A 26,866-nucleotide genomic window follows, 5' to 3' on the forward strand; every position below is an offset into this window, starting at 1 on the left:
GGATGGGCCCGTGGGAGGGACACCCTCCACTCTGCACCCTGCACCCCGCAGCTCCGTCCCTGCAAACGCGTGAGGGGAGCCACGGCAGTGACGCGGGCTCCCCGGACGTCCCTCCCTCTGTGCCGGCCACACGCTCCGTCCTGCTGGTCAGCGTATGGCTCTCGCTCTGCTTTCCGGTCGGAAACGGCCGGCACCTTGCTTTGCCGTCAGAAGCGAGCAGCGGTCGGTAACCACGAGGACTTGGGGTCTGAGCGGTTGTCCCACTGTGCGTGAGGGGCTGCTCTCGCGCAGTGGCCGCCGTGTGTGCGTTTCAGTGGGGAGATACCAAGGGGCTGCGGTTGACTCAGAACACGTGGGCAAGACGTCAGGGAGGCAGCGTCTCGCTTTGAAAAGCAGATGCGGTTTTATGCCTTTGAAACGTGGAAACGGAGTGTCACAGACGCTTCCAGAGCTCACTCGCGCCCCACCCCACCTGGGAGGAGCGTGCAGACTCCCTCCCCCTGCGTCCTGAGTCCCGTGCTCCCAGCGAGAGCCCCGTTTCCTGGCCTCGGTCCTTCCCCCGCACCGGCTGCACCACCCACCGGCTGCGGCTTCCCCACGGCCCTGGCCCGTGCTGAGGGCGCGTCCGTGCTGAGAGAGCCGCGCCGTCTGTCTGGGGGTGCGGGGAGGGTGCGTGGAAGGGGAGCCTGGTGCAGAAGCTGATCGCCCGGCGTGGCGGTAACGTGGTCTCCTTCTCTCCTCCCAGAATCATCGACCAGCGATTCGAGAAAGTGTCCTACTTTGTGTTTGGAGATTTCAACTTCCGGCTGGATTCCAAGTCCGTGGTGGAGGTAGGCACCGCTCCCCGCCGTGGCGGGAGCCTCCGCCGCGGCCGACGGGTTTCGGGAAAGCCGCAGAGGCTGTGTTTGCGCTTCGCGGGCAGGTGTGACCTTGCCGTTCTCACCGGCCATGTTTATGGCAGAAATTCCTAATAACCATGTGTCACTGTCAAAAGGGGGCCATTGTTGGAGTCCCTCGGACTTCTGAAGCTAATCAGGTGACCCATCGCCAACCGGCGGGACGTGACGCCCCGCCGTGAGGGCTGTTTTCGGCTGTGAGACGCCCAGGAAGCCGGCCGGGAGGTGTGGCTGGAGGGGGCTGCTTCTGCGGCGCCCGACGGGCAGGCGCTGCTGGAGGCCAGTGTCGTCTTTCGCCGAAACATTCGTGGCTGTCACTCGCTTCTCTGGAGCTTGGAGGCCGTGCGTGTCCCGGGCGCACCCACAGGGCCCTGGCGGGACGCCCCCTAGGGACAGGCACACGTGAGAAGCCTCGGCCCTGTGGGTCCCCGTCGTGTGACCGCGGAGCCTCTCCGCCGCCGGCACAGCCGTGACCCCGCTGCCTGTGCCGAGCCTGCACGGGGAGGCCGGGCGGCCCACACCAGGAAGCCCTCCGAGGGCTCGCCCGGCACCCGGCTCACAGCGGGTAGAGACGTGGCGGCCCTCAAGCAGTCACCGTCCTGTCGGCGTCACCATCACAGACGCTGCCACACGTCCCCGAAAGACAGACGGACGCACTCTCCGTCACTCTGTAGCTCCCCTTGGTTGGCGGAGATGAGCAGCGTGGCGTCGAAGTTCTCCTGTCTGATGACGCAGCTCGTCTGACGGCTCCTCAGCGGGCGTGCTCACAGGTGCACGTGTGTGAATGTTCGGCTACGTGCTGGTCGTGCCTGGACGCTCACCGACAGCTGGGAGAGTGTGTGTCACGAGCGGGGCTGTCGGCCCCCGGCGTCTTCGCTTGCTTCTGCTGGTTTTTCTCTCGTCACTTCGGGGCCGGAGCGCTCATCGGTCCGCTCTCAGGCCCTGCAGCGAGCCCGGGAGCACGTCTGTCTTGTTCAAAGCTGGCCCCGTGTCTGACGCTGTTGGGCCCCCGGTGCCCTCGCCAAAGGCCACCGACCCCATTGATTTCAGGCCACTGGGGGCTTGAAAAGCCACGTTTCGATGAGATCCTGACCCTCTACACAGGGGTCGCTTCTCACGGTGCTCAGGACGGTGAGCCTGCCGTGCACAGAGCGGCCCCAGCGCATCCTTCGCTCTCCTCCCTGAGCCGAGCCGCCTGCAGGGAAGTAAAGATCCTTCGAAAGACCGGAGCTGGCCAGACGGGAGCTGCCCAGCAGCTTGTACGTGCAGAAAGGTCCGGGAGGTGTTGAACGGGGCCTTCTCTTCCTTGAGAACAGACACCACGAGGAGGGGCAGTGCTCCAGCTCGGGTCACGGTCGCTGCAGGTGTGCGTCCGGAACTGCCCCGTGGCTGTGTGGCGCACAGCACGGCTGAGCCCCTGGCGGGTGCTGGGCTGAGAAGCCGGCCGCAGCCCGGAGAGTGCGGTCGGTGGCGCAGTTAGGGCCGGCCCATCTGAGAATGACGCTTCCTCCCCTACAGCGGGAACGCGGGCTGCTGTGCCCTCCGGGGAGACGGCTGAGGGCTGGGGTGCTGTCTTTATCTCTAACATGCCCCCCACTTCCTGACTTGTCCTGTTTCCTAAAACAAGGGGCTCCTGCACACAGGGGTCGCGGCAGACAGGAGGGACTGTCTTGCGAATTGGCGGGAAGTTTTCCCAAGAGCAGACACGTTTTTCTCGAAATCACTAAGGAGCCTCAAGAATCTCTAAGTTGCTGATAGCCCGCAATGTTCCAGGATTCCTAAGCACCGCTATCTGACGGGCTACCTGAGTTTTTAATAAGTGTCTCCAGCTTTCTATTCCCCTTCCTGCAGGAAAAGACAGGAGGTCTTTGTTCCGATTGCTTTCCCATCACAATTACCTGACACGGATAAGGACTTATTTGAAACGCTATTTTTAGGAGACGATTCCCACAATAGCTGGTTTTCAGAAGGAGAGCAGCACACATATGTCCGCCCCTCCTTGACCCCACAGGGTCCTGTCCTGGGCCCCCAGCCTCGTCTTCTGTCAGCTTCGCCACCCCTGGCCCCAGCAGCTCAGGGTCCCGTCCTCCCGGGGCAACTGGCGGGCAGCCCAGTGCCAGCCCAGAGGAGCCCGGGCCGCCCGCACTTCTGGAGCTCGGAGGGTGAGAGGCTCCGCCCCTTGCCATCGTGTGCTCCGCCCCACCGCTGTGCACCTGTATGACGTCAGGTGCAAAGTGTGGCGTCAAGTACTGGGAAAAGTAATAAATGTGTATTCGTGCGGCCCCTCCCTGCCTCCCTCCATCAGGTGGTCGACTGGTGACACCACCACTGTGTCCGTGTGTCCCAGCGTGAGCATTTCTGTGTGTCCAAATCCCTGCCCCCTGACCTGCCGGGAAGCCGCACGGTGGCAGTGCTGGAGAGGCGTGGGGGGCCGTAGGCGGCTGGAGGTCCTGGGGACTCGAGGGCTGAGCCACGGTAGACTGAGAGCGGGGACGCCCAGGGCGCATCGCGGGGAGACCAGGGTCTCCCATCGGGGGCGAGGAGGGTGTGTGAGGGCCTCGGAAGGTCAGAGAAGCCTCTCCCGACGGAAGTGAGGCAGCTGGGCAGCTGTTTCGACCAGCGGCTTTTCCCATCGGTGCCGGTTGGAGGTGCTGGGCTTGATGGAGCAGAGAGGTCTTCAGCTGCTCCTGTCGGAGCTCTGGCCGCCAGCAGGAGACGCGGCCTCCCCGGGAGCCTGTTAGTTGGGGACGTGGGTCTTTCGCTCACGAGCCAGGGGCACGTCCCAGGGCTTCTGTTCAGTCCGCGTGAGTGTCGGGACAGGACAGAGCATCTGAATGCACCCGAGCGCCACCGGGCAGACGGCTCTCCTCCACCCCCGGCCTGGGAAGGCCCACGGGCCGCCGAGCTCAGTTCCTGGGAGCAGCGAGCCTCGCCCAGCGACGCCCCAGGACGCTGCCCGCGGAGTGCCGTTCCGGGACGCGTCAGATTCGGCTCTGTGGCACCTCCGCCAAGAGTGGGAGGGAAGTCCGTGGGCTTCAGTGGAATCACTTGCTCATTAAACAAGTGCGCCTACGATCCGTCCTTCAATGTTTGGAGGATTTTCACGTCCACGTGGCTCTTTTAAAGCCTCAGGATAAACGGCCGTTCGTTTGCCAAAACTTCTAATTACATTTTTGCATAGGGGTTGCTGTGTAAATACAGCAGACTTTCGGGAGATGATCGTGATCCCAAATGCATGGAATATGACTTTCAGTTTAGAGTTTCTAAGGACCGTTGGGTCAATGAAGATGTTAGCTGTGGAGCCCAAGACCATTCTCGAAACCCGGGCAGCGGCATCAATACAGGCATCAACCACTTGTGAAACTTCCCTGGAGCCCGAGAAGTCGAGGCGTCGTGGAGTAAACCGAGGAAGCAGGTATGGGTGCCTCGCTCTTCCCAAAGAAAGATCCAGTGGTTCCTGAGAATTGTGGACTGACGCCCGGGAGGAACCCTGGCGCCCGGCATGGCGGGTGATGTCCCGGACCACCCCCACAGGCCAGGCATCCCTCCCCGGTCCTCTGCCCTCATGCCCCCGCGTCACCGCCAAGCCGCCAGGGCCCCTCCCTGCCGGCCTCACACACGTGCTGCTTACCGAGAAAGTTCTAACCAATCTCGTGCCTGTTCCTGACTGAACACGTAGGACACGGTGAGCGCACGGTGCAGCCTTCCTGTGCCGGGCCCTGTGCCGCCACGTGGCAGGGTCCTGGGCTGCTGTGACAAGGACCACACATGCGTGTTCCCTCACAGTCTGGAACCTGGCACTCCAAAGTCAGGGTGGCCTGGTCGTCCCTCATCGTGAACACGCGGCCTGTCCCCCACCCCCTGTCCTCATTGTTCCCTCATGTGGACCCCAGTCGTCGACCTTGGGGCCTATCCTGAATCCAGCCTGATTTGTCTTGAGATCCCTAACTAGTTACATCTACAAAGACCATACTTGGCAACAAGGTCACCTTGTGAGGTCTGGGTAGACATGAATTTGGGGGACACTCTTCAACCCTGACAGCGGGTAACGCTGGATTGGCATATCTCCCCACCACTTGACGCGCTGAACACTAACACGGTAAATGTACTTCTTGGCAAAGGTGTGCCTGAAAGTAAATTGAACTGAAAAAGAACAAATTTTTTTTGTCGGTGATTAATTTCAATAGCGTCAGTCAAGGTGCCGTAGGTTATCGAATTGTGAAGTACCACGTAAGTACGTCTTCTGGAAAATCAGAATCTGCCAGTGGCATATGGCGTGGCTTTTTAAAGGAGTTTTTAACAGTAAAAACAATTGATAGAAATTTTGTGGGAACCAAAGAACATTTCTGCACGCTTCCTGAGAGTCTGAGTCCGGCTGGGTGGGCAGTGGTCGGCTCCTCGAGAGGACAGATGTGGAGAGGCGTCAGGAGTCCCAGGCCGGGGCCCTGAGTCCGGCCTCTGCAGGTGTGGATCCAGGGCCACAGGCGGGTGCCAGCAAGCCCCAGGTCACTCCGAGGGACAGGCTGCCTGGCCCCCGACTCACTTCACTTTGCTTTTTTCTTCCAAATTAACTGCGCCACGAGGATGCGACAGGGACCGGCCGGCACCTCCAGGCCCCTGTGTTGGGGCTGCGGTTGGGGAACCACAGCCTGAGAAGCGCCTCAGGTCGAGCCCCGCACCAGCTGGGGTGATGGGCCCCGCAGGTGTTCACGCAAGATGCCCGCCTTTCACGTGACGTGGACGTCATGGCTCGTGTCCCCTCTGGGCTGGACCGTGCCCGGGGCGGCCCTGTTACAGCCTCGATGTTTCCGGAACACACGTGGGAGGCTGCCTTCTGTGTTCTTAGAGGCTGTGGGGTCCTGCGGGTTGTTGGCCTTTCCTGCATCACATTCTCCTCTTTCTGTCTGTTGAGTCCTCACAGCCGGCAGGGAGTAGATAGAAAGACCATGAGGCCCAGGGCGGCTCCGTGGCCCCGGGGAGAGCAGAGCCGCTGTTTTCTTTCCCACGGCCTGGATGGTGGTTCTTGTTTCACAGACGCCCGTGGCGGGTTTGATACTCTGATTTCGGTTACGGCTTCACAGTCGGCTGCCCCAGAGCTGGAGTTTCTTCCACATCTGTCCAGCCGATGTTTCCTGCGTGCCTGTGGTGCACGCCAGGGTGGACGTGTGGCCCGGGGCCCTCGTGGCGATGGTCCTGGGTGCCGGGAGAGCCGTGGGGGTGGGTCTGCCAGCCTGGGGACACGAGTGCTGTGTTTCGTCTGCCCCATCCTCTTGGGAGGCCCAGGAGCAGCCTGAGAACAGCGTCGTCCAGGGTGTCTGTGCTTCCCATGACCCTGTTCTTGGAAGCAGCTGCCTCTTGCGGGAGAGCCCTGTTTCAGACGCACCTGTGTCTGTGACCTTGGTGTCAGCCAGAGGCCAGCGGGGCATGTCTTGGGATGGGGCCTCCTGTGGGCAAGGCCTGGCTGGGAGCCGTGGAGTCCTGTGGGGTTCCTAAGCGTGGTCTGGGGGCATCAATGCCATTGGCAGTGTGGACGGGGGGTGGGGGGTGGTGGTACAGCCCTGGGTGGGCACTGGGATGTGGGCAGCCAGGAGGAGGGGGCCGGGACGAGGGCAGAGTGTCCTCCGTCCATCCCCCTCCAGGGCCTCAGAGCGGGGCCTCTGCCCCTGTGATCTGCCGAGGAGGCGAGCGGGGCGCCTGACCTGTCCTTCTGAAGCACCGCGTGGCCCAGGAAAGAGCACAGTCAGGGAGAAGCCCGCTGGGGCTTGGCCCGGACCCACGCTGCCCACCACCGACCACTGTCCGTCCTCCCCTCCACCTGGGTAGACAGGCAGACTGCCCTCTGCAGCGACCCCCTCCCGAGGCCGCCAGTTATGGACACCCGCTTTCAGTGCCTGAAGACGGGGTGCCAGGGACGGGAAGAGAAGGCCGTGCTGGCCTCCACCCTCCGTCCTCGAGGCGGCCTGCGCCCACCCCACGTGTAGCCTTCGGCGGGCCCGAGGTCGGCGTGGCAGGGGACCCCGGATGTCGTGGACCGTGCCGCAGCTGCGTGTGAGGAGGCCTGAGGAGGCGTCGAGGCGGGACTGTGCCTCCTGCCTGACGGCGACTTCCGGAAGCGTGTGGTCACGTTGTGTGTGAGCGGGTCCCTTCTGCTGAGCACTGCCGGGTGAGAAGCCACCACCGGACTGGGTTTGGGTTTTGTTGCCGAGCCCCACCAAGGGCGGTGAGGTCAGCCTCCCCGGACTTGGCGTCCGGGGTTCTTCGCCTCCTGGGTGCCACCCCCGTGCTCACTGGCAGACCTGTCTCCAAATCAGCGAGGGGCCGGTGAGCGGATGGCAGCCTCCAGGAGGCACGGGCCGCCACCGACCCTGCTGCGGGCAAAGGAGGTGGGGCCAGTCAGGCCCCCGAGTGCAGGAAGGGGAACCAGGTCGCTTGTGGAGCCGGACGGAGACAAGTGGCCAAGTCCTGCCCGGCAGCAGCCTCGGGAAGAGCCGCAGAGCGAGGGAGCCCGTCCCCTGGGAATCAGCAGCTGTCTGTTTCAGATGCAAATTCATGCCAACATGCTTGCAGAGCAGAACCGAGAGGACCGGACTTGGTGCTGCTGGATGTAATTAAAAGACGCGCAGATTCCACACGATTATCACGTGCCGTCCGGTGGGCCGTGCGTCACGAAGCCGCTTATTGACGCAGCCTCTGGCTCAGCCCCGCTGGCAGGATCGCTCAGAGGGTACGTTTTGTGCCTTGCGCCGTGGCAACTGGCAGCTGGGACGCTCAGCTGGCCGCAGTGACAAAGAGCATCAGCAGTGCCAGGCGCTCCCGTCCCGGCGAGGCCCGGCCCACGCCCACCTGCCGTGCTTCGTCCCTGACAGCGATGGTGGCGGATGCGATTTTGGAGGCTGGCGGCCGTCTTGAAAACCGGTTGCCAGTTACTGACACGTGCACATGCGCCCGGGTGCCAGGTGGGCCCCTGGGGACTCGGGTCCTGGGAGGACCCGTCTGGGGGGGGCGCCCCCAGCACTGACAGCGCCGGCCTGGGAAGGGGCCAGAAGGAACCACGCAGGGCACACCCCCCGCGTCACGAAACCACCGCAGACCACAGCCAGCAAGAGTGGTGCGGCCAGGCTGCCCGGTGGCCGGAGCCCCGTCCCCAGACCGCCCTCCTTTCCTCGGGGCCCCCGCGTCCTGGGGAGGGTGCTCCCACTCGGCCTGAGGGAGCATCACCCCATCACGCCCTTGCCAGCCCCCCGCCCCCAGGAGGCCCTCCAGGAACCACCCAGCCTGCACGGTCACGGTGCCCACACGGAGCGCCAGACGGCGGGCTGGCTCGCATCTGCTCTCCAGTGAGCTCGTTGAACCCAACCCCAGCCGTGCCTCCGCACCCCAACACTCAGCCCGGGTCGTGGGGCACGCGGACCCCCCCCCCAGCAGCCAGCTGGCATTTGTGCCCGTGTTGTGGCAATGAGTGGTGGGAGCAAGCAGTTGAGGAGAGGGCAGCCTGGCAACCTGAGACAGGTGGAAGGGTTGCCCCGGCCCCCGCCCCCGTGATGCGCCCCGAGAGAGCCTCCTGGGGGACGGGGCTTTCACAGACCCTTAGCAGCTCTGAGAGGGTGTGGGTTTTGTTTTTTTTTTTTAATTTTTTTTTTTCAACGTTTATTTATATTTGGGACAGAGAGAGACAGAGCATGAACGGGGGAGGGGCAGAGAGAGAGAGAGAGAGACACACACACAGAATCGGAAACAGGCTCCAGGCTCCAAGCCATCAGCCCAGAGCCCGACGCGGGGCTCGAACTCACGGACCGCGAGATCGTGACCTGGCTGAAGTCGGACGCTTAACCGACTGCGCCACCCAGGCGCCCCTGAGAGGGTGTGGGTTTAAATGTGCAGACAGCTCTGTCCTCTGTGTCGTGGGCGAACGCTGGTGGGCGTGAGGGTTTCTGATCTGAATTGGGAGCCGGTGTAGACGGGGCTGGGCGTGCCGGCGGCCTCCTTGGCTCTGGGCACTCTCGTGTCTGTGGACTCCAAGAGTTGCAGCCGCTGGGTCGGGGGCTCGTGCAGGCGCCTTAGCGTCTCTGCTCAGCTTGTCTGTGTGGCTTTTGAAGAGTCAGAGTTTAAAGCAGCCAATTTACGCATCTAAATTGTTAGGTTTATTTACTTACTGTTCCAAAAAAGGAGAATCCGGTCTGTTTTGATAAGGGGCCCGTGACACGAACCTGAAACCAACTACGTAACGTCACAGTTATGACCGTTCTGGGTTTCACGTGTGGGGGATTTTCTGCCAGGAAGTTTGCCTTACAAACATTAGCTGGCCTTTCCAACTGGTACACTGATGTCCCAACAATTATCGCCACGATGATGGGAAGAGAAAAAAAAGACAAGAGCGCTGGTGCCTTTCGCCCTCGCCTGTCCCCTGTTGGAGAGCCTGATTTTCTGCTTCGTGGACGGCTCTGTGCTCACTAATGTGCATCCTGCTGTATGCAGCACTGCTCTCCCGCTGCTCTTTGGGTCAGCACGGCCCGCGGGGGTTCTAGGACCGTCCACCTCTGGGCCAGAGCTGGTGGGCAGGCTCCCTGTCTGTCTGTGGCCTGCGTGGGCGCTAGGAGGAAGCGCCAGGCTGGGGGGTCCCGCTCCGCCTGCCCTGCCTTGTCCCGGGGTGTCCTCCAGAGACCAGACCGAGGGCATGTCTAGGCCCCAGCCGGGGCCTTGCTGCAGGCGTCACCCCTGGGGAGCCGTCCCGGGCCCAGGCCGCGTGCATTGCACACCCCGGCTGGAGACACACCTGGCTTCCTTCCAGAACACCGGCCGAGGGGCCCGTGTGGGCTCAGAACCGCCACGGGCTTGCCCAGCGTGCCGCTCCGTTAGCGCCTGCCCTGGTGGCCAGGCCGGTAGGGAGTTCGCGGGAGCCGTCCTGGGAGATGAAAGAAAGCGTCTTTATGGTGTTGTTGTTCTGGAGGAACAGTGCACAATCTGAAACAAAGCGGGGGAAGGCGCCGTGGCGGCTGACCTAACCCTCGTAACGGCGCCTCCCCACGACCTGCCACCAGCCCCCCAGGGCCCCCGCTGCGGCAGCCTCAGCACTCTGGGGCCCCCAGAGGCGGTGTTTCCCCCACACTTACTAATAGACGCCTTTCCTCCTGGGAGCGCAGGGATCTGGTGGGAAAACCTTTGGAAGAGACAAAGCGCTCACCAGAAGGGCCTCCGGGAGGTTAGCACAAACGGGCTGGCGGACCGTTCGGGGCAGTTCCTGCTGGAGGCAGGGGGCACCTCTCCAGAGAGAGGACAAGACCCCGAGGTGCTCTCGGGAGGAGGCTGCCCTGCTCGGCCCCGCCCGGGGCTGCTCTCCGTGTCGGGCCGGCCACCCTGGTCCCGAGAACCGGGGAGGGGGGGTCGGCACCGGGACGCGCTCGTGTGACGGTGGCTGTTTGCGGGCGGCAGGCCCGCCGCCCTCGCCTGCCGCTGCTCCCTCCTGCCTTCCGGGAGCTGTGCGTGCGGGCGCGTGTGCACGGTGTGCCCTGTGTGTGCCTCGCTGGCACACGTGTGCGCTGAACGCAGGCGTGTGTATTCACATGCACGTAGGCCACCTGTGTACACGTGTGTGTGCCTGTGTGTGACGGGAAGGAAGCCAAAACGGCCAGAACTCGTGCCGCTCCTGCCCGCTAGTGACCCACGCTGTCACCAGGGCGGGATGGGCACTGGCATGTCCTTGCTGCTCTGGCCACCGGCCTCTTCTCTCTGTCAGGGCTCCGCTGGTGGGGGTGGGGCGGGAGGGCTTCACCTGCAGGGGCTCTGCTCACCCTGCCGAGGCGGGGGGGGCGGGGGGGGGGGCGGCTTCTCCGCGCTCGTTCTCTGCGGTGCCGTGTGAACCCTCCCCCAGCGGGGACGGTCAGAGAGCGTTGGGCGAGAGGCTCTTTCCTGAGCTCTTTCCCTCAGATGCAAAGGCTACCAGGGACCAAGGCAAGTTTTAAAGCCGCCAGTTTCCATTCCAGAACCTTCAGAGCCGTGATTCAGTGGTGCCTCCCGTCAAGCCCTCACGTACTCTCGGGACTCAGAACGATGTCTGCAGATGCGAATCACCAGAGAACGTTAATCGCGTGGGACCGACAATGCTTATCTTGTGTCCCTGGCACTTAGATGGATGTCCAGGGCACGGGAATGTCTGTCGAAACCTGATGCTCTAATTCTCTGCCCCTACTTGGCAGAGAGCCCGTGTGGGATGCTAGGGCCCCCACCCCGGGCTGACCCGTTGGTGGGTTCGGAGGCCCCCGTACCCCTGACTCGGAGAGGTGTGTGCAGACGGCCAGGGGCAAGTTCCAGGACATCGTGTGGGCCCCTCGCGGCCAGCGCCTCTGGGAGGACCGTCCGTGTCACGAGATGACGTTTATTGTCTCCAGCCAGCTGTTTTCTAGAGTGGAATGTATCCAGGGGGCCTTTGTGAGCTACCTTTTAGGAACGTTTCCTGTTCTGCGGCGACTGCCCCGTGAGAGGGGCCGGCTGGACCTGGGGCACTCAGCCCCCTCTTTATTTTCAGCCGCCAACTGAATGACAAGAACGGCGGGGCGGTGGGCAGGTCTCACTGACACGCCTCCGGTCGAGGGTTTTTCGGGGAAGGCGGCCTGCGCCGCGTGCGGGGCTGGCCTCCCGGCGCTGGCTGCTGAGGGACCGCTTTCCCTGACATCTGTGTGATCCGGGGGCGGGGGCGAGGAACCCCAAGATTCCGGTCCCAGGGAACGGGAGCAGACCGTCCCAGGGCTGGGGAGCAGCTCCGTGCCGGCGACCTGAGCGCAAGCCGTTCTCAGCCTGGTTCTTGCTGGACACACGGCACAGAGCAGGCGAGTGTGGTCTCACGTGGGGGTTCCACGCCCGTCCCTCCCGGACGCAGGTGCACAAGGGGGAAGGAGGCGCTGGGTCGGGTGCGCGCGCTCGTGCCAACCGTGTGGCTGACGTGGCTCCAGCACCACAGATACCCCATTCCGAACATGGGCGGACCCCTTGGAGGGGGTGTGAGATTGCCCCCTGGGCCCGGGTGAATCCCGGCTAGGGTCGCCAGTGGGAGCTCAGCATCCCGGTCTCGGGTCCGTCACACGAGCCCCCACTCCCGGAGGTGAGGGGCCCCCGGGCGCGTGCGTGGGGCCTGCAGACGGGGCTGAGACTGCCGTTTCCGGGGAGGAAGTCCCCCTGTGGGCACACGGAGCTCTGGGCCCCTGGAGAAGGCTGTTTGCGGGCACCTGCCCGTTTCTGGGTTCATCCAGGCCCCGGGCCCACACCCCTTTCTGGGCAGCAGAGGCTGCTTCCTTCCAGTGGCTCCAGCTTCCCGCACTGTGTTCCCCTGCCCTGCGCCTCCCGCCTTCCGGAAGCATCCGCAGCCCCTCCCTGACCCCAGAGGCCGCCTTGGGCGCTGTTCGCCGGCGGACGGCTTCGCTTCACTCTGTGCCTCCGTAGCACGGCTTTGCTGCCGGTTCCCTGCAGCTGTTTGTCAGGAGGGGCCCGGGAAGGGTCCTGGGGACGGTGGCACGGGCCCCGCAGCTGACCCTGAGAGGCACTGGCCCGCCCGCGGAGGCTGGTGCTGCACCCCCAGCCCTGGAGGTCGGCCGGCTCCGGTCCTCCTCCCGACTCTGTGGTCCGTGCCGGGCCAAAGGAAGCATGTCCCTGAGACTCACGATGCCCGTGGGGCCTCCCTGCTCCCGGCTCCTTGACCCTCCGTGGAAGGCCAGAGGCGTCTTCAGTCCGTTTCTTCTGCAGACTTCTGTCGCCTTGGCCAGACTCAGCCATGAGCGTCTGGGGCTGAAATTAGACTGGGGCGCTCCTTTGTTTCCAGTTTCACAAGGGTCTGCGTGTCCCGCACCAGGCCGTCAGCCGGCGAAAGCAGCGGCAGGGCCACGGTTCCGGGGAGAGGTGTGAACCACGGGCCAGATGTGTCTTCGAGCCCACCCACCGGCTCACCGAGGCCAGGCCGCCAGTGCGGAGGGAGTGCCCTCCCGAGTCCCTGGGCACACGGCTGGGGCAGGGCTCAGGGCTTCTCCCCCACCCTCTGCCCTCCTGCTCCGTCCTCCCTCCTGCTTCCTCCCTCCTCCTCCTACTGCTCCCTCCTCCTTCCTGCTTCGTCCCTCCTCCTCCTCCTGCTTGTTCTGCCTCCTGCTTCCTCCTCCCTCCTCCCTCCTCCCCCCTCTCTCCTCCCTCCTTCTCCCTCCTCCTCCCCCTCTCTCCTCCCTCCTTCTCCCTCCTCCTCCCCCCTGTCTCCTCCCTCCTTCTCCCTCCTCCTCCCCCCTCTCTCCTCCCTCCTTCTCCCTCCTCCTCCCCCTCTCTCCTCCCTCCTTCTCCCTCCTCCTCCCCCTCTCTCCTCCCTCCTTCTCCCTCCTCCTCCCCCCTCTCTCCTCCCTCCTTCTCCCTCCTCCTCCCCCTGTCTCCTCCCTCCTTCTCCCTCCTCCTCCCCCTGTCTCCTCCCTCCTTCTCCCTCCTCCTCCCCCTCTCTCCTCCCTCCTTCTCCCTCCTCCTCCCCCCTCTCTCCTCCCTCCTCCCTCCTCCTCCCCCCTCTCTCCTCCCTCCTCCCTCCTCCTCCCCCTCTCTCCTCCCTCCTTCTCCCTCCTCCTCCCCCCTCTCTCCTCCCTCCTTCTCCCTCCTCCTCCCCCCTCTCTCCTCCCTCCTTCTCCCTCCTCCTCCCCCTCTCTCCTCCCTCCTTCTCCCTCCTCCTCCCCCCTCTCTCCTCCCTCCTCCCTCCTGCTCCCCCCTCTCTCCTCCCTCCTCCTCCCTCCTCCTCCCCCCCCTCCTCGCTCCCTCCTCCCTCCTCCTCCCCCCTCCTCGCTCCCTCCTTTCTTCTCCTTCTCTCCTCCCTTCTCTGTTGTTACTGATGTCTGAGAAGCGCCAGATGTCCGCTTTCCTCCACCGTCACTTTCTTCGGATGGGTTACTCCTTTCTCCTTGTTGCCGGGATGAGGCTCGTAAGTGGCTAAAGCTGGGTTAGCTCACACCTCGGGAGCCTCGCCCGGGAGCGCCAGGTGGGGGGGGATGGCAGGTGCAGGGTGCCCCCACCCAGCCCGTTCTGTGGTGTGAGGCTCTCCCAGGTCACAGTGCCTCCTCCTGAGGGTCTGGGTGCGAAAACAGGGAAGTCTGCTTCCCGCGGCCGTAGGCTGATTCCGTCAGAATTTGCTGGACTGTTTCTCACGGCGCTGCCTGTACTGTGTCTGTGTGGGGCCCCAGCTGGCCTCGTGGCCGCACCCACTCAGTTCAGCCCGTGGTGTTCTCGCCCCTGCGCGGAGGGAGGGAAGGCAGGGGCCTTTCGAGGGGTCCCGGCCCGGGCACCGCCGTGCGCGCCCCGCACGTTCAACGGTCAGCAGACATCTGGCCTGGCTGGTTTTCGTTGCCGACTGAAGTCAGGATTAAAACTTGCCCCCACCTCTTTGTGGACCCCTAGACAACGGCCCTGCTCACGCCTCCAGACGGCGAGCGTCTGGCCTCTGTGAGATACGGGCCGGTGTCAGGAGCCCCTGCCCCCTTGGTGCGGACGTGGGATGGGCTTTGCTGGGGCCAGTGGCCAGTGGCCAGTGGCCAGGGCAGGAGGCCACGGTGATGAATTTGTGTGGCGGCCCTCCTGCTCCCTGAGGTGCCTCCGGGACCTTGTGGTCCTGGTCCCGTGGCTCTGCCTGCCCAGCACAGGGGAGTGGGTCTCCTCGGGAGGCTCTGGGCAGGTCAGGCAGGCCATCTGCTGAGAACCTGCCGTGTGCGTGCTCATGGCCTTCGGTGGGTCCCAGCCCTCACTGGCAGGTGGGCTCGGTCGCCAGAAGGGAGGGCGTGGCCCCACCAACAAAGAGATGACTTGTGTCAAAACACGGAGACAGGACTGTGCCCACCGACTGCCAGGACACAGGACACGCAGGCCGTTGGAAGAGGTCTTTCCAGGCGTGAGGACCCAAGTCCCCGGGAGCTCGGCTCTGGTTCCTGCAGCCACGGTGGCTTCGGCGGCTCCCGCACAAGCTCTGGGGGTGGCCCCGACGAGGGGCCTGCTGACCCCAGGCTCACCCCCACCGCATCCCAGAGCGGCCCGTGCCGTGACCCCGAGCGGCATCTGAGCATGCACGGCGGGGTCCGTGTGCGGGCCTGGGCCCGGGGTGGGGATCCTTGTGAGCCTGAGGGAGACCGAGACCCCTGCCCGCTCCCGGGGGGGCTTCTCCTGAATCTGCGGGGGAGAGCGAGACCAAACTCGTGTTCCCGTCCACGCGGGCCTCGCCGACAGAGGCAGGACTGGGGACTTATGTCCAGCGGACACACTCTGGGGAAACCGCACGGTGGAAGTGAGGGCTGGCCATCCTGCCCCTCCGCCCCCTCCCGGCCGCAGTCCCTGGACGAGGGGCTGCCACCTGCGGGGAACCTGCTCAGAAGCCACGTTTACGGCTGGGCGGGAGCGTCACGGCCGTCGTCCGTGCAGCTGGAGGCCTCGGCCCTTCTGACGCCTCTCGGGGTGGACACGGCCCAGCATCCCGGCTTTTACTTCAGTTCACACACTGAGCTGTCCAGACAGGGAAACTTGGCAGACTCTGGTTCAGGCTCTGTTCCTGATGGAGTTTTTTAAATTTACGTTTATACGTTTTTGTTCTGTGTGCTTCTTACCAACACAGACTGAGAGGTACCGCGTGGAACCTTGGAACGTCCTTCCTAACCGACGTATCCCATCCCAAGCTGCCCCCAGATCAGGCTTTGCTCAGTAAGGCCCAGAAGGAGACTCCAACTGGGGACTTTGCTGAGCCGCCCGGTCCAGGACCGGCCGGCATTCCTGGGAATCCCCGAGCCCCTCGGCTCTGGAGCTCTGCCCTGCAGGTGTCAGGCGCCTGTGTAGCTGGTGCTTGAATTGGGGACTGAGCTCCGCCCGCGCCCTGTCCCTGCTGCCATGGACCGCAGGGTCCTTCTGTCTGCAGCAGAGGGTAGAGGGTGGGCTCTGCGAGACAGTGTCGGATGGCCCGGCCGGAAGGGTCCACACGTGCTGCCTTTGGTAGAGTTTTGGGCCACGGGGGAGGACTGGGCCAGTCAGGTAGGCTGTGAATGACAGGATTCACAGAAAACACTGGCAATGGCCCTCTGGGCTGACACTGGGGTCCGGGTCCTGGGGACACCCCGTCCCGGCAGCCTACTTCAAAAGTTATCACACTGAGAAGAAACACGGGAGTTTCCTTAGCCACACGACAGGCGGGCGCCCTTGGCGACAGCGGCCCCGCGAGATTCCAAGACAAAAATCAGGTGCTCGAGTGCCGAGAGGACAGACTGCAGGAACGTCCAGTCTGGTGCCCCTTCGTGTGGCTGCTGATAATGAAATAAATCTCGGATGGCTCTGTAGAAATAGCATTTGGGGCACTTCTTTTTCTCCTTTCAAAAGAAAAATCCCTTCATGAGGAGGCGAGCGGAAAGGCCCCGGCACGTTTCTGCATGATTGGCCATGACTGCGGATTGAAAGCTGAGGCGAGGCCGCGGCCAGGCCTGATCACTTCTTTAAAACCCCTTGAATGTGGTGGCTCCACGGGAGGGTGCAGAGAAAGGGCCGGAGAGCAGGAGGCACAGGGCGGCCCTCCCAGAGAGCCCGGGCTGATCAGATGTTTATCCTTTGGGAGCCCGCCCGAAATGGCCAGATAAAGCAATTTCTTTAAAAAGTTTCTAGCAGGTGCCTTTGGGAGAAGAAGGGAGAATCCCCTGAATCGCGTCCTGGGGTGGCCACAATGGCCGTCTGCCCGCCCGGGGGGCCCTCCCCCATTCACGGAAGTGCTTAAGCCACTTAAGCGCATTAGCATCTGGATGCAGCTGGACCTCCGAGGACTGGGGCGGCCGGGTGGCCGTGCTCTGCTCCGGATTCTTCTGTGCTTGTTCTAATCCTCACCGCTTGAAGGCGGCCAGACTGATTTGTGACACATGAGTCCAAAAGCCACTTTGGGGGCTTGACCTGCCTAACTGATCTGTGCTCTGAATGTCAATGGCCTGTCCTGGAGTACGCTCTGGGGACGGTGGCGGTGGCCGCTGCCTCCCCTGCCGCATGCTGGGCGGTGTGTGTGTGTGTGTGTGTGTGTGTGTGTGTCCCCAGCAAACCTGGGAGGGGTCTGCAGAGGGGCTGGGGGGCTCGTCCCGGGGGTCCCTGCCCCCTCCACCAAAACCGGCCCCTCAGTGGGCCTCTCCGGGCTGGCGCCACTCTCCCCTGGGGAACGTGTGTCCAGCTTCGCAAAGGCCTTCAGTGGAGGATGTGCTCAAAAAGTCAGAATTCGTTGTTTTCCTGCAGTGTTCTTTCTTAAATAAAAGTCATCGAGTCATGTGTTAGAGAGCGGCTCCGTTGAGGTGTGCTTTACAGACAGGCCTCGGTCCGGAGCGGACTCTCCTTGGCCGCCCCCAGGCAGCTTCGGCTCTGCCTTCTGCCTCCAGCTGCCCTTCCTGGACACGTTGTGCACATGGACCCTGGTGACGGGACCTTCCCACGAGGAAAGAGCGTCATCCGCAGCACGGGGTGGGGGCCAGCTCCCCAGTCCTCTGTCCTCTCCCGTGAAGGTCTATCCTTTCAGCTCTTCCCGAACCTCTTTTGTTGAACATATGCCTAAGTACCCCTGACCCAGCCTGCGACTTCTCGCTGCCCAGAGCAGGCTTGCCCCGCTGGGTGGGGGTCTCCAGTGTGCTGCACCCATCCACACCTTTCCTGCCTCCTACCCAGCTTGACGCTAGAGGAGTTTTCTCGGCAAGCCTGGATTTAACTTAGTCTATGAACTGGGGTGTGCTGTGGGGAGTGTCCCAGCCTTGCGGCCCTGGGGGCGACCCGAAAACCCAGCGTGGCCTCTCTGCTCCCTGGCGTTGCCTTCCGGGTCCCGTCCCACTGCCCACCTGAGGCAGATCTCATCGCAGGGTGTCCCCAGCCTGCTGTGGGGATGCCGTGAAGGGCAGAGACCTCCCCGCCCCTCCGCTGCTCGTGCCGATTTCCGTGAAGCCTCCGGCAGATCTAGGGTCCAGGCCCCGCCGGCTCGGGGGCAGCACGGGGAACAGAGATGGGCAGGGAGGCCGGGGCCGCCGGAGGTGCACGGCACTTCCCGGCACTGCCCTTGGAGAGCGTGCCTGGTCAGCTGGTCGTGCTCCCGCTCCCGTGTGGCGGGCCCGTGGTCCCTTTCCGGGGACGTGTGGAGCCAGGCGGAAGCAGCCTGGAGAGGACAGGGCGGGGGGGGGGAGAGGCCGGGAGGTGTGCCGGTTGCTTTCAGGGGACACGGGCTACGGGCCCCTCCCTGCGGGGACTGAGTCCCTTCTGTGTCTTTCCCAGACCCTCTGCACCCAGGCCACGATGCAGACGGTCCGGGCCGCCGACACCAACGAGGTGGTGAAGCTGATATTCCGCGAGTCGGACAACGACCGGAAGGTAAGAGAGCCCTCAACCCCTGGAGGGCCCTGGAGCTGGGCGCTCTGGACTGCGCGGGAGGCGCTGTCTCCGCTCTGCCCACACTGGCGTCCGCCTCTCCTTTCCAGGTGATGCTTCAGCTGGAAAAGAAAGTCTTCCACTACTTCAACCAGGAGGTTTTCCGCGATAACAACGGCACCGCGGTGAGCCCCGCCGTCCCCTGTCCCCGGGCTGCGGCTGCTGGCCCAGCGTCTGGTTGTCGGGCGGCCCGGGCGGCGCCCCAGGTGCTCGGCCGGCTGACGCACCTGACCGGGCGTCTCCATGGCTGTGCGCGTGCACGTGTGCAAAACCAAGGGCGTGTGCGTGGAACGTGCATCTCAAACCAGTCGGTGGAGCCCTGGTCCCGCGGGAACCTCCTCTTCCCCGAAGCCACCGCGTGCCCTGCAGAGTCCGGAGAGGCCGTGCGGGGCGACCAGACTCGCGTGACGGGATCAGCGCCTGTTTGTCACGTGCTTATCGGTGTCTGTTTCGTGTAGACCAACAGGTGACGGGTGGTGTTTGCCAGTCTCCAAGGCCTAAGCGTCCCCTGTGTGGCCGGTTCCCGGCCCCCGGGGTTCCGTGGCGCAGGGGCAGGCCCTGGGTGGGGCACCTGCCCGCCCTCTGTCCTTCGTGCTCTCCCTCCCCCCAACCCCGCTCCGTAGAGGCTCTGTGCACAGCTGCCCCCCCCCCCCCCCCCGACCCCTGTTCAGCTCCCAGTCTGCCCGCACCCTGGCGGTCCGGCCCCCGTGCCTCCAAGACCCCTGGGACCATGTCAGGGACGTCTTTCTGCCAAAGCCTGGGGGTGGTGCTTGGACTGTGGGCCCCGCCCCGCCATCCCTGTTCTCACCTCTCTGACTCTGGGAGCCCAGCCGTGCTGAGCGTGGGCTGCACCTGTGCCTCAGTTTCCCCTCAGCGCAAGTGGAGCTCTGCCCGTGTCAGTGCCGGGCGACAGGCACTGCCCCCGTCCCTGTCCCCTCGTCTGTCCCCACCAGCCCGGGGCCGCTGCCTCTCGCTCGCCGCAGGAGCCCACGCAGCGCGCCCCCCAGCCCAGAGCCCAGCCAGGGGCTTGTCTCCTGCACAGAGTCAGGCCTCAGCTCCAGGCCCGCAGCCACAGGCCTCCGGTGAGCCTCTGTGTGATCCCCCGGCCCCATGCCCTGTGCAGGGGACCCAGCAGATGCTCTGCTCCTCCCACCAGCCTGTCCCAGCAGGGGCTCTGCCCTTCGGGCCTGGCCAGACCACATGTCACGTCCTCAAGGGGCCTCAGGCCCAGGCAAGGTGACTCTCCCTCCGCAGCCTCCGCAGCGCCCAGCTCAGCACGCGGACGCTTACAGCCCAGGCTGCTTCCCTAGGCGGGAAGCACCAGGGTAGGGACCGTGTCCCGCCTGCCGTCTGCACCTAAGAGGACAGCACCCCTGTGATTTCCGGGCCCGGGGACCTGGGGGCACAGGGGAGCCCGAGGCACTGTCGTGGTGAAGTGCCCAGGAGACTGGGCATGCCACGCTGTTTCTGGGCAGCTGTGTGACTTCTTGAGCTCAGAGTCAGGGTGGGCTTTCAGGGGCCCCTGCTGCAGAGGCAACGCCTCGGAGCGGGGGGCAGTGAGGCCACCAGGGAAGTAGCGAAGCCGAGGGTCCAGCAGTGGACACATGGACGCGGGGCTGGCACGGGGGCAGCCAGGGACCGGACCGTTCGGGAAGGAGCAGGAGATGGGCGAGAAGGACGTCCCGTGGGGTCTGAGCCAGGGCAGCGCGGGGGGCCTGGGAGACGGCGTGTGTTCCGGAAATGGGGAGCCAGTGCACACGGACCCACATCGTGGACAGAGCTGACACCTGGACAGAGCTCACGGTACTGCCGTTAGAAATGACGAGTGTTGTCACTGTCGGACGTAATAATTTTTATTTCCGTATTTATCCGCATATGAAACTTTTTAAGAGGGGGGAAGGTTAGTTCAAATGTTCAGGGGAACGTTTGAATTTCAAAGATTTAAAAACGGAGCACAGAGTTAGAATAGGTTTCCACCTGGTGTTTTGGGGAAGACCCCACGTGCCCCTTCGTCGTGTCTGTCAGGAATCCCACGTGTCGGGAGGCGCGCCCGGGCCCGGGGCCTCCACGGGGCATCTGCCTGGCTCCTCCAGGCTCGGGTGGCCGGCCACGCCGCCCCCCTGCTGCTGCGGGCCCCGGGGGCTCCGTGCCTTTGGAGACACCTGGCGGGGTCACGCCGATGCCCGTGCCCCTGGCCGCGACCCGGCACGTTGAAAAGCCGCCTCCGCGTCACTCACGCACAGGAAGTAGGGTCGTCGGGACCGGCCACGGGGGACAAGATAAATGGTGTGACGAGCCATGCCACCGCCGCGGCGAGGCACGCAGCCCCACGGCCACGGGACAAACTACCCGTCCTCAGGATGGATGTGCCTGCGCCGGATGCGGCCCCAAAATCCATCGCGCCCTCCATCAAGCACCGGTCTTGTACCCGTCTGACAGAAATTTAATTCGAGCTGGCTTCTGGAAATAATTATTGTATTTTAAGAGTAGTAATCATTGGCCGGGACATGATTGAATGTGTCCATGCCTATTGACTTTTTCTATGATTTATAGCTTTGTTTAGTCGATATTCCCATCGAAATTGTATAATTAATTATAAGTGTGGCTGTCAGGGCCGCAGGATGGAGTGCCCTGGTGAGGATTTGGAGAGATTAAATTTTCCTCGGCTGTCCCAGGGCAGGGCTTGGGAATTTTCACAGCGCTTGGCCTGTTGGATAGAGATGTTTTCTGTGTGTTTAGCAACTGCTCAGCTCAAGGCGCATTGATTTTCCGGGCTCTTTTTTCTCTATCAGCGCGGTGTCTCTGCAGCAACAGTGGGATTTGTGCAGCCCTGACAGATACGGACGATCCGCCAGGCCCTTTATCATTGTCCACACACGCCCTGAGCTGTTTTTCACTTTGTAATCAAGAAGAATGTTTAAGATACATGTGAAATTGGTTATCGTGTTAGTGAAAAATCTCAAAGAGATACAAATTATCGTTTCAACAGAAATGCCACGTAATTTCTAATCAGGAACCTCTCACAGCTGGAGTTTGCCCCGTGGCCGTCGCGGAGCCCCAGACGCGGTCCCCCCTCGCTGGCCCCGCGAGGGAGCATCCCAGAAACCTGGCAGCCGGCCGGGGACCCGAAGCAGCAGATCGGGGTTTGTGACCGTGCGGGGCAGGACGTGGGCCACACGGGGCTGCAGCTGTGTGCACGGGTGTGGGACTAACCTGTGCCCCGCCCCCGCGGGTGTCAGACAGCCCAGGGGCGCCCCGGCCTGGCGGGTGTTGGCCTTGCCCTCCGCCAGAGTGTCTGTCTGGCAGAGACCCCGACGCGCAGCAGAGGCTTCGTAAGTACGTGTTGACCTGGCGTGAGAGCATGCTCGCGCTCCGGAACGTCTCCACGTGGACAGGCAGACGGGTGCGTTACGGGTGGTGCTCCCCAAGGAGTCCCTTTCAGCACAGGGGCCAGCGTGCGGGCGCCTCGCCCACGGAGACCCTGGAGGTGAGGGCTCCTCCCAGACGGGCTCTGTCACTTCGTTGGCAGCTGGAAGGTTCACGCTCTTTCCAAACCAGATGCTTCCTAGTTTCAATTTTACTTCACACCCTTGGCCAGAGAAGCGTGGCTGTCTGAGCGGCTCCCTGCCCAGATGCTGCCACCCGCCTGTCAGCACGCAGAGCCACGACCACACCTCATGCCAGGGTTTTCCGGAGTCTCGTCGCCTGCTGCGACGTTGTGCTTATTGGAGCGTGTGCACGTGCGTGTGTGTGCCCGTGTGTGTGCAGGTTCCTGCAGACCCCTCACAGGGCATCTGCGGGCGCCGCCCACGTGGACGCCCTCTGGGCAGGTCCGGCCACCGAGGGGGTGCAGGGGCCCTTTGTGAGGCGGCACAACACGGAGGATGTCCAGTAGGCTCACACGCACGTGCTCACGTGCACCCAGGCACCCACACGCGGTGTGCGGTCACGCTCCCCTTCAGCCCCTCGGTGTCCCCGGGGCTGGCCATGGGGCCCCGGGAGCCCCCCGCCGCCGCAGCGGAGTGAGGGTGGTCAGCGTCCCCACGGCCACTCTGGTCCGCCGTCTCCTGACACAGCCAGACACAACCAGAACAGAAGGAGCACCTGCGTGCGTGCGCGTGAACGAAACCCTTGCTGGCAAGGGACGGCGGCCCTGCGCAGCCAGGGGTCTCGTGGCCGGCGAGCAGCCGTCTCTCTGTTAGGGATGCGGTTTTGTGGGTGGCAACGGGGGGCATCTCGCCGTGAAGGGGAGAGAAGACCCCTCTCATGGAAGAAATCCGGGCACAGGTATAGTTTCTCGTTTCCCGAGGCAACTTTCGAAACCGTTTTTGGACTTCTGTGAAATAGATTCCTGGGGCTACTAACTGCGCACCGTTTGGAGCCGGGCTGTGTTCTGGGTCCAGAACCGACAGATGCCCCCGTGGGGCTCGCGGGCTGTTGGGGACGGAGGCGGACCGGTGCGAGAGGGTCCAGACGTGGCGCCACACGGGGAGCACGGGAGACATCGCCGCCGTCACCTGGAGGAGGGAGCACCGGACGTGACCGAGGCTCTGGAAGAGACTGCGGCCGCCGCGAGCACCGGGCCATCCCTGAGTGCCCTCCAAAGCGTGAGCAACGTCTTGCAGCTCACGACCGAACGTTCTGAGTATTTGTGTCCGGGCGCCTGGCCCCTCGCCTCCGATTCTTCGACGCGCACGGCTGTCTGATGGAGGGGGGCGCCACGTTTACTGCCCCCCCAGGTGAAGGTCCACGGAAGGCGAGCTTGCGGTCCAGAGACACAAGCCGGGCGGGGGGGGCGGGTGCACCTCTGAGAACGCCAGACGTTTAAATAACTGATAGAAATCACAAAATAAGAGTATTTAATAGGATTGAAAACTTGAAGGAATCAGAAGCAAATGAACACACCCTGAAAGAAGCAGGCAGGTTAAAAACGACACAGAACTCGTGGCAGAGTTACCAGTGAAGTCCCCGCCGGCGAATTCGTGGCGACACAGCCCGAGGGCGCAAGGAGGTACGGCGCCTGCGACCGGGGCAGCACAGGTGGGGGCGGGGGCAGAACGCGGTGTGCGGCCGTGGAGGACACGTTTGGCGAGCGGAGGTTGGAACCGCGGGAGGCGAGTCCTCAGGAGAAGGATGTGTCCACGAGAAACAGCGGGACACCAGACGGGAAGAGGCAAGATGCGGAGCTACTGAGGAGCGCGGCGGGTCACCCTCGAGAGGGACGCTGGCGCCGGGCAGCGGCACCCTGACCCCAGAGGAGCAGCGAGGGCCCGTGGCCGGAGAAGCCCAGGGACTCGCGCCGGGCGGAGTCGGGAACCCGCGGCAGGAGGAAGGCGCGGGAACGCCAGTGTCCCCCGACGCGAGCTGCTCTTTGTGGACACGTGCGTGCACAGGGTTCGCGGGACACGGCCGTCCAGGGCGTGGCCACCGGGGGACAGGGAGGGTCTCGCGGCATCTCTGTCTGCCATGCTGCGTTTCTCTAAGAGTCAGCTGGGTTGGGGGGACCAGCAGGTTGGCCGCGGCTGAAAAGAGTCACCGTGTGGAAAGGAACGTGCCGCCGACGTCTCCTTGAACCGCCCGTCAGCCGTGGCCAAACTTCTCCAGACGCACGGGTCCTTTCCGGAACCCCGGCTCGTGGCCTCGGGTAGGCTGGCTCCTCTCCCTTGCACACGGGACCTGCATGAAGCCAGCGGCCACCCTGAGCGCCCCCGTGCCCCCCGCACGCGGGGCCTGCCTCTGACCCGGGAAGGCCAAGAATTCAAGCGCCAGGGTGACCTACGGGAGCCACACACTATAGTCGTGTGAGTGTGCGTGTGTAAATACGAGTGTGTCTACCAGCACCGACGTACGTGTAAACGTGTGTGTAAGTGCAGGCCCTGTCCAGGCCCCGGGGAGTGTCTCTCTCTCCCTGAAGACTTCCTCTGTCCCCGGCTCCACTGAGGACCCGACTCAGGAACTTTCCGGAAGCGGCTTGGCCTGGAGCCTACTCTGGAAGAGGAGCTAGAGTTCCCCCCTGGTGCGGGGGCAGCAAGGCCGTGTGGTGCCCTGGAGGCCAAGCCCCCGCGCCCTCCCGCAAGCTTCCCCTCCCCCCGTGGTCCTCCACCCGCCTCCCTGTGCCTCCCCTCCCCCCGGGGGCCCTCAGCCCCATGCCCGTGGGGGCCTCGCTGAGCAGGGTCGTGCTCGGTGGATGTGGGCTCGCGAGTGGCTCCCGGGGGATCCGTCCCCCGACCCCCGGCATCCGAGCCTCCCCAGGCGGGGTCTGAGGCTGGTGTCTGTGAGCGTGCAGGCTTCAGCGGGAACGTGTGTGAGGTACGGTCAAGCGTGTGTGCAAGGGGACTGGTTACCCTCCCACCCCACAGCCCCACGACAGCTCCGTCCGGGTGTCACCCTCTGGCCCACGCGAGGAGAGCACCGGGCGCGGGTGCTCAGGCGGGGGCCGGGCTGCGTGGGGACACGACTTACGCGCACGTCCGGAAGCTGTGGGCAGTGCAGCCTTGGCACAGCCAGTGTGGCTGGGCCACCGGTGGCACCCCTGCCTCCCCGGGGGAGGGCGGGCTTTGGTTCCGAGGAGTCTGCGGGGCAGGACCCTGTCCTCCGCAAGCAGGAACCGTGCTCCCCACCCACGTGTGCTCTTGGGGTCCCCCCGGTGTGCCGACTCGGCCGTTCTTTTTTAACAAACATTTTTTTTAACGTTTATTTATTTTGAGAGAGCAGGGGAGGGGCAGAGAGAGGGAGAGAGAGAGAGAGAGAGAGAGAGAGAGAGAGAGAGAGGGAGAGAGGGAGGGAGAATTCCAAGCAGGCTCCACACTGTCAGCACAGAACCCGACACGGAGCTCAGTCACTCAAATCGTGAGATCGTGACCTGAGCTGGAATCGAGTCGGACGCTTAACCGGCTGAGCCACCCCGGCGCCCTGTGGCCATTTTTAATCACACTCCCGTGCGAGGTCCACGTGGCTTGCTCCGTGACTTAGCTCGGGCAAAACAAAGAACTGTGTCCGCCCTGCGGGTCGCTGCCGTGGCCTGTGGCTGTGCTGCCTGCTGCCCCTCGTGGTTTTGAGAAGGGCCTCCTGGGCACCCGTGGCCTCTCCAGGGACACCAACGGGCGGCTGTCGGCAGGGCTCCCCGCACAGGTCCAGTCGGTCCGCCAGGCGTGTTTCCCGCGGGTTCCGTGGCTCCCCCACCCCCACCCCCCGCCGGTGCGGCCCAGCAAAGTGACCTTATGCTTTTCTGTTTCTTTTCTTTAGCTCCTAGAATTTGACAAAGAGCTGTCTGTTTTTAAGGACAGACTGTATGAACTGGACATCTCGTTCCCTCCCAGGTAAGGAGCGCCGCTTGCCGGACGAGCAGGTCACCCTTCTCCCTGCCCTTCCACGGCCCAAAGGCAGCAGCCAGCTGAGACCAAGAGGAGCTTGTTAGCTTCTGCTAGCTTCCCTTAACAAAAAGACGTTTTTAAGTACGCAAAATATTGCCTTCTCAGACTGGCACACTGGGGGCCCCCAGCAGCTGCTCTGGGTTCTGGGTCTGTCTGGGAGCATCAGGGTTTTCCACAACGTCGTGTGTTGGGTGAGTTTTTGGCTGTTTTTCTCTTTCTCGGGCAGAGAAGCTTTCGCTGGGTTTTACTCCGATGTTTACGGAATCTCGCGGTCTACAGCAACGCCACCCCATCCCCTCGTGAGGGGCACGGCCCACACAGGCACCCAGGCTCTCGGACGGCGTGGGGCAAAAAGAGGCCAGCAGAGGGTGGGCCAGGCATCCTGGGGGGAGGGCACCCTCGAGACATGGAGACCCTGTCCCCAGACTCCTCCCCTCCCTCTCTCTGCTTTTAGATCCCGGGCACATTCCAGAAACTTTCTAACGTGGGGGGGGGGGGGGGGTACGGGGGGAGTATCACCAGACCCAACAGCTCTGCTCCCAGAACGAGCTCGAAAACCAGGGGCCTCCCTTCCCCGCGCCACAGCTCAGTCACACGTGTGGAGGCCGGAAGGGGGCCCCACAGACCACTGGACGAGTGACTCCCTGCGGCTCGAGGGCATGGGCAGGCTCCGGCCGAGAGGGCCACGGCGGGAGTTCCAGGGGACCAGAGAGGCAGGGACTGGGTCCTGGTCGGTGCCCCGGCAGTTCCCAGGTGGGTGCTGACCAAGCATGTCTCCTCATGGCCCCGACCCCTCACGGGTGTAGTGACGTGCGGTCAGACGTCCTTCCAGATGCACCTGAGACCTGACGAGATTCTTGGGGTTTGTCACGCGGCCTCGTCCCGGGTGTGGTGGGCCAGGCCCCCCGAGTGCCCCCTGTTTGAACAACCTCCGGGGTCTCTCTCCAGGCTTTGTTGAGCTGGCGAGGAGGGAGGAGGCCTGGGGGCGCCTGGGGCAGAGGCCACGGCCTTGTGGACACGGCCACCTAGAGCTGGCGTCTGCTTCTCGAGCTTCTCCCGAGTGCAGAGCTCACAGGGCCTCGTGGCCAGTGCCCTGGTGGGGAGCAGCAGAGATGCCCGCCTGGCCACCCCCCAGACACGGCGAGACTTTGGAAGGACGTCAGCCCTCACGTGGCCACATAGGAC

At 63.8% G+C, this 26,866-nt stretch overlaps 1 protein-coding gene across 4 annotated transcripts in view; it reads left to right on the plus strand.

Moving 5' to 3' along the window:
- INPP5A (inositol polyphosphate-5-phosphatase A) overlaps positions 1-26,866 on the plus strand; it is a 178,099-nt gene that overhangs the window by 137,543 nt on the left and 13,690 nt on the right. For all 4 annotated transcript variants that reach the window (XM_045439324.1, XM_045439323.1, XM_045439320.1 and 1 more), the window contains 4 exons: positions 746-830; positions 18,156-18,251; positions 18,359-18,433; positions 25,554-25,627. In XM_045439324.1, the coding sequence (XP_045295280.1) occupies positions 746-830; positions 18,156-18,251; positions 18,359-18,433; positions 25,554-25,627 (330 nt within the window). The remainder of the gene's footprint in view (positions 1-745; positions 831-18,155; positions 18,252-18,358; positions 18,434-25,553; positions 25,628-26,866) is intronic.

This window comes from Leopardus geoffroyi, chromosome D2 (genome assembly GCF_018350155.1).
Source record: "Leopardus geoffroyi isolate Oge1 chromosome D2, O.geoffroyi_Oge1_pat1.0, whole genome shotgun sequence".
In the NCBI taxonomy this organism is placed as follows: domain Eukaryota; kingdom Metazoa; phylum Chordata; class Mammalia; order Carnivora; family Felidae; genus Leopardus; species Leopardus geoffroyi.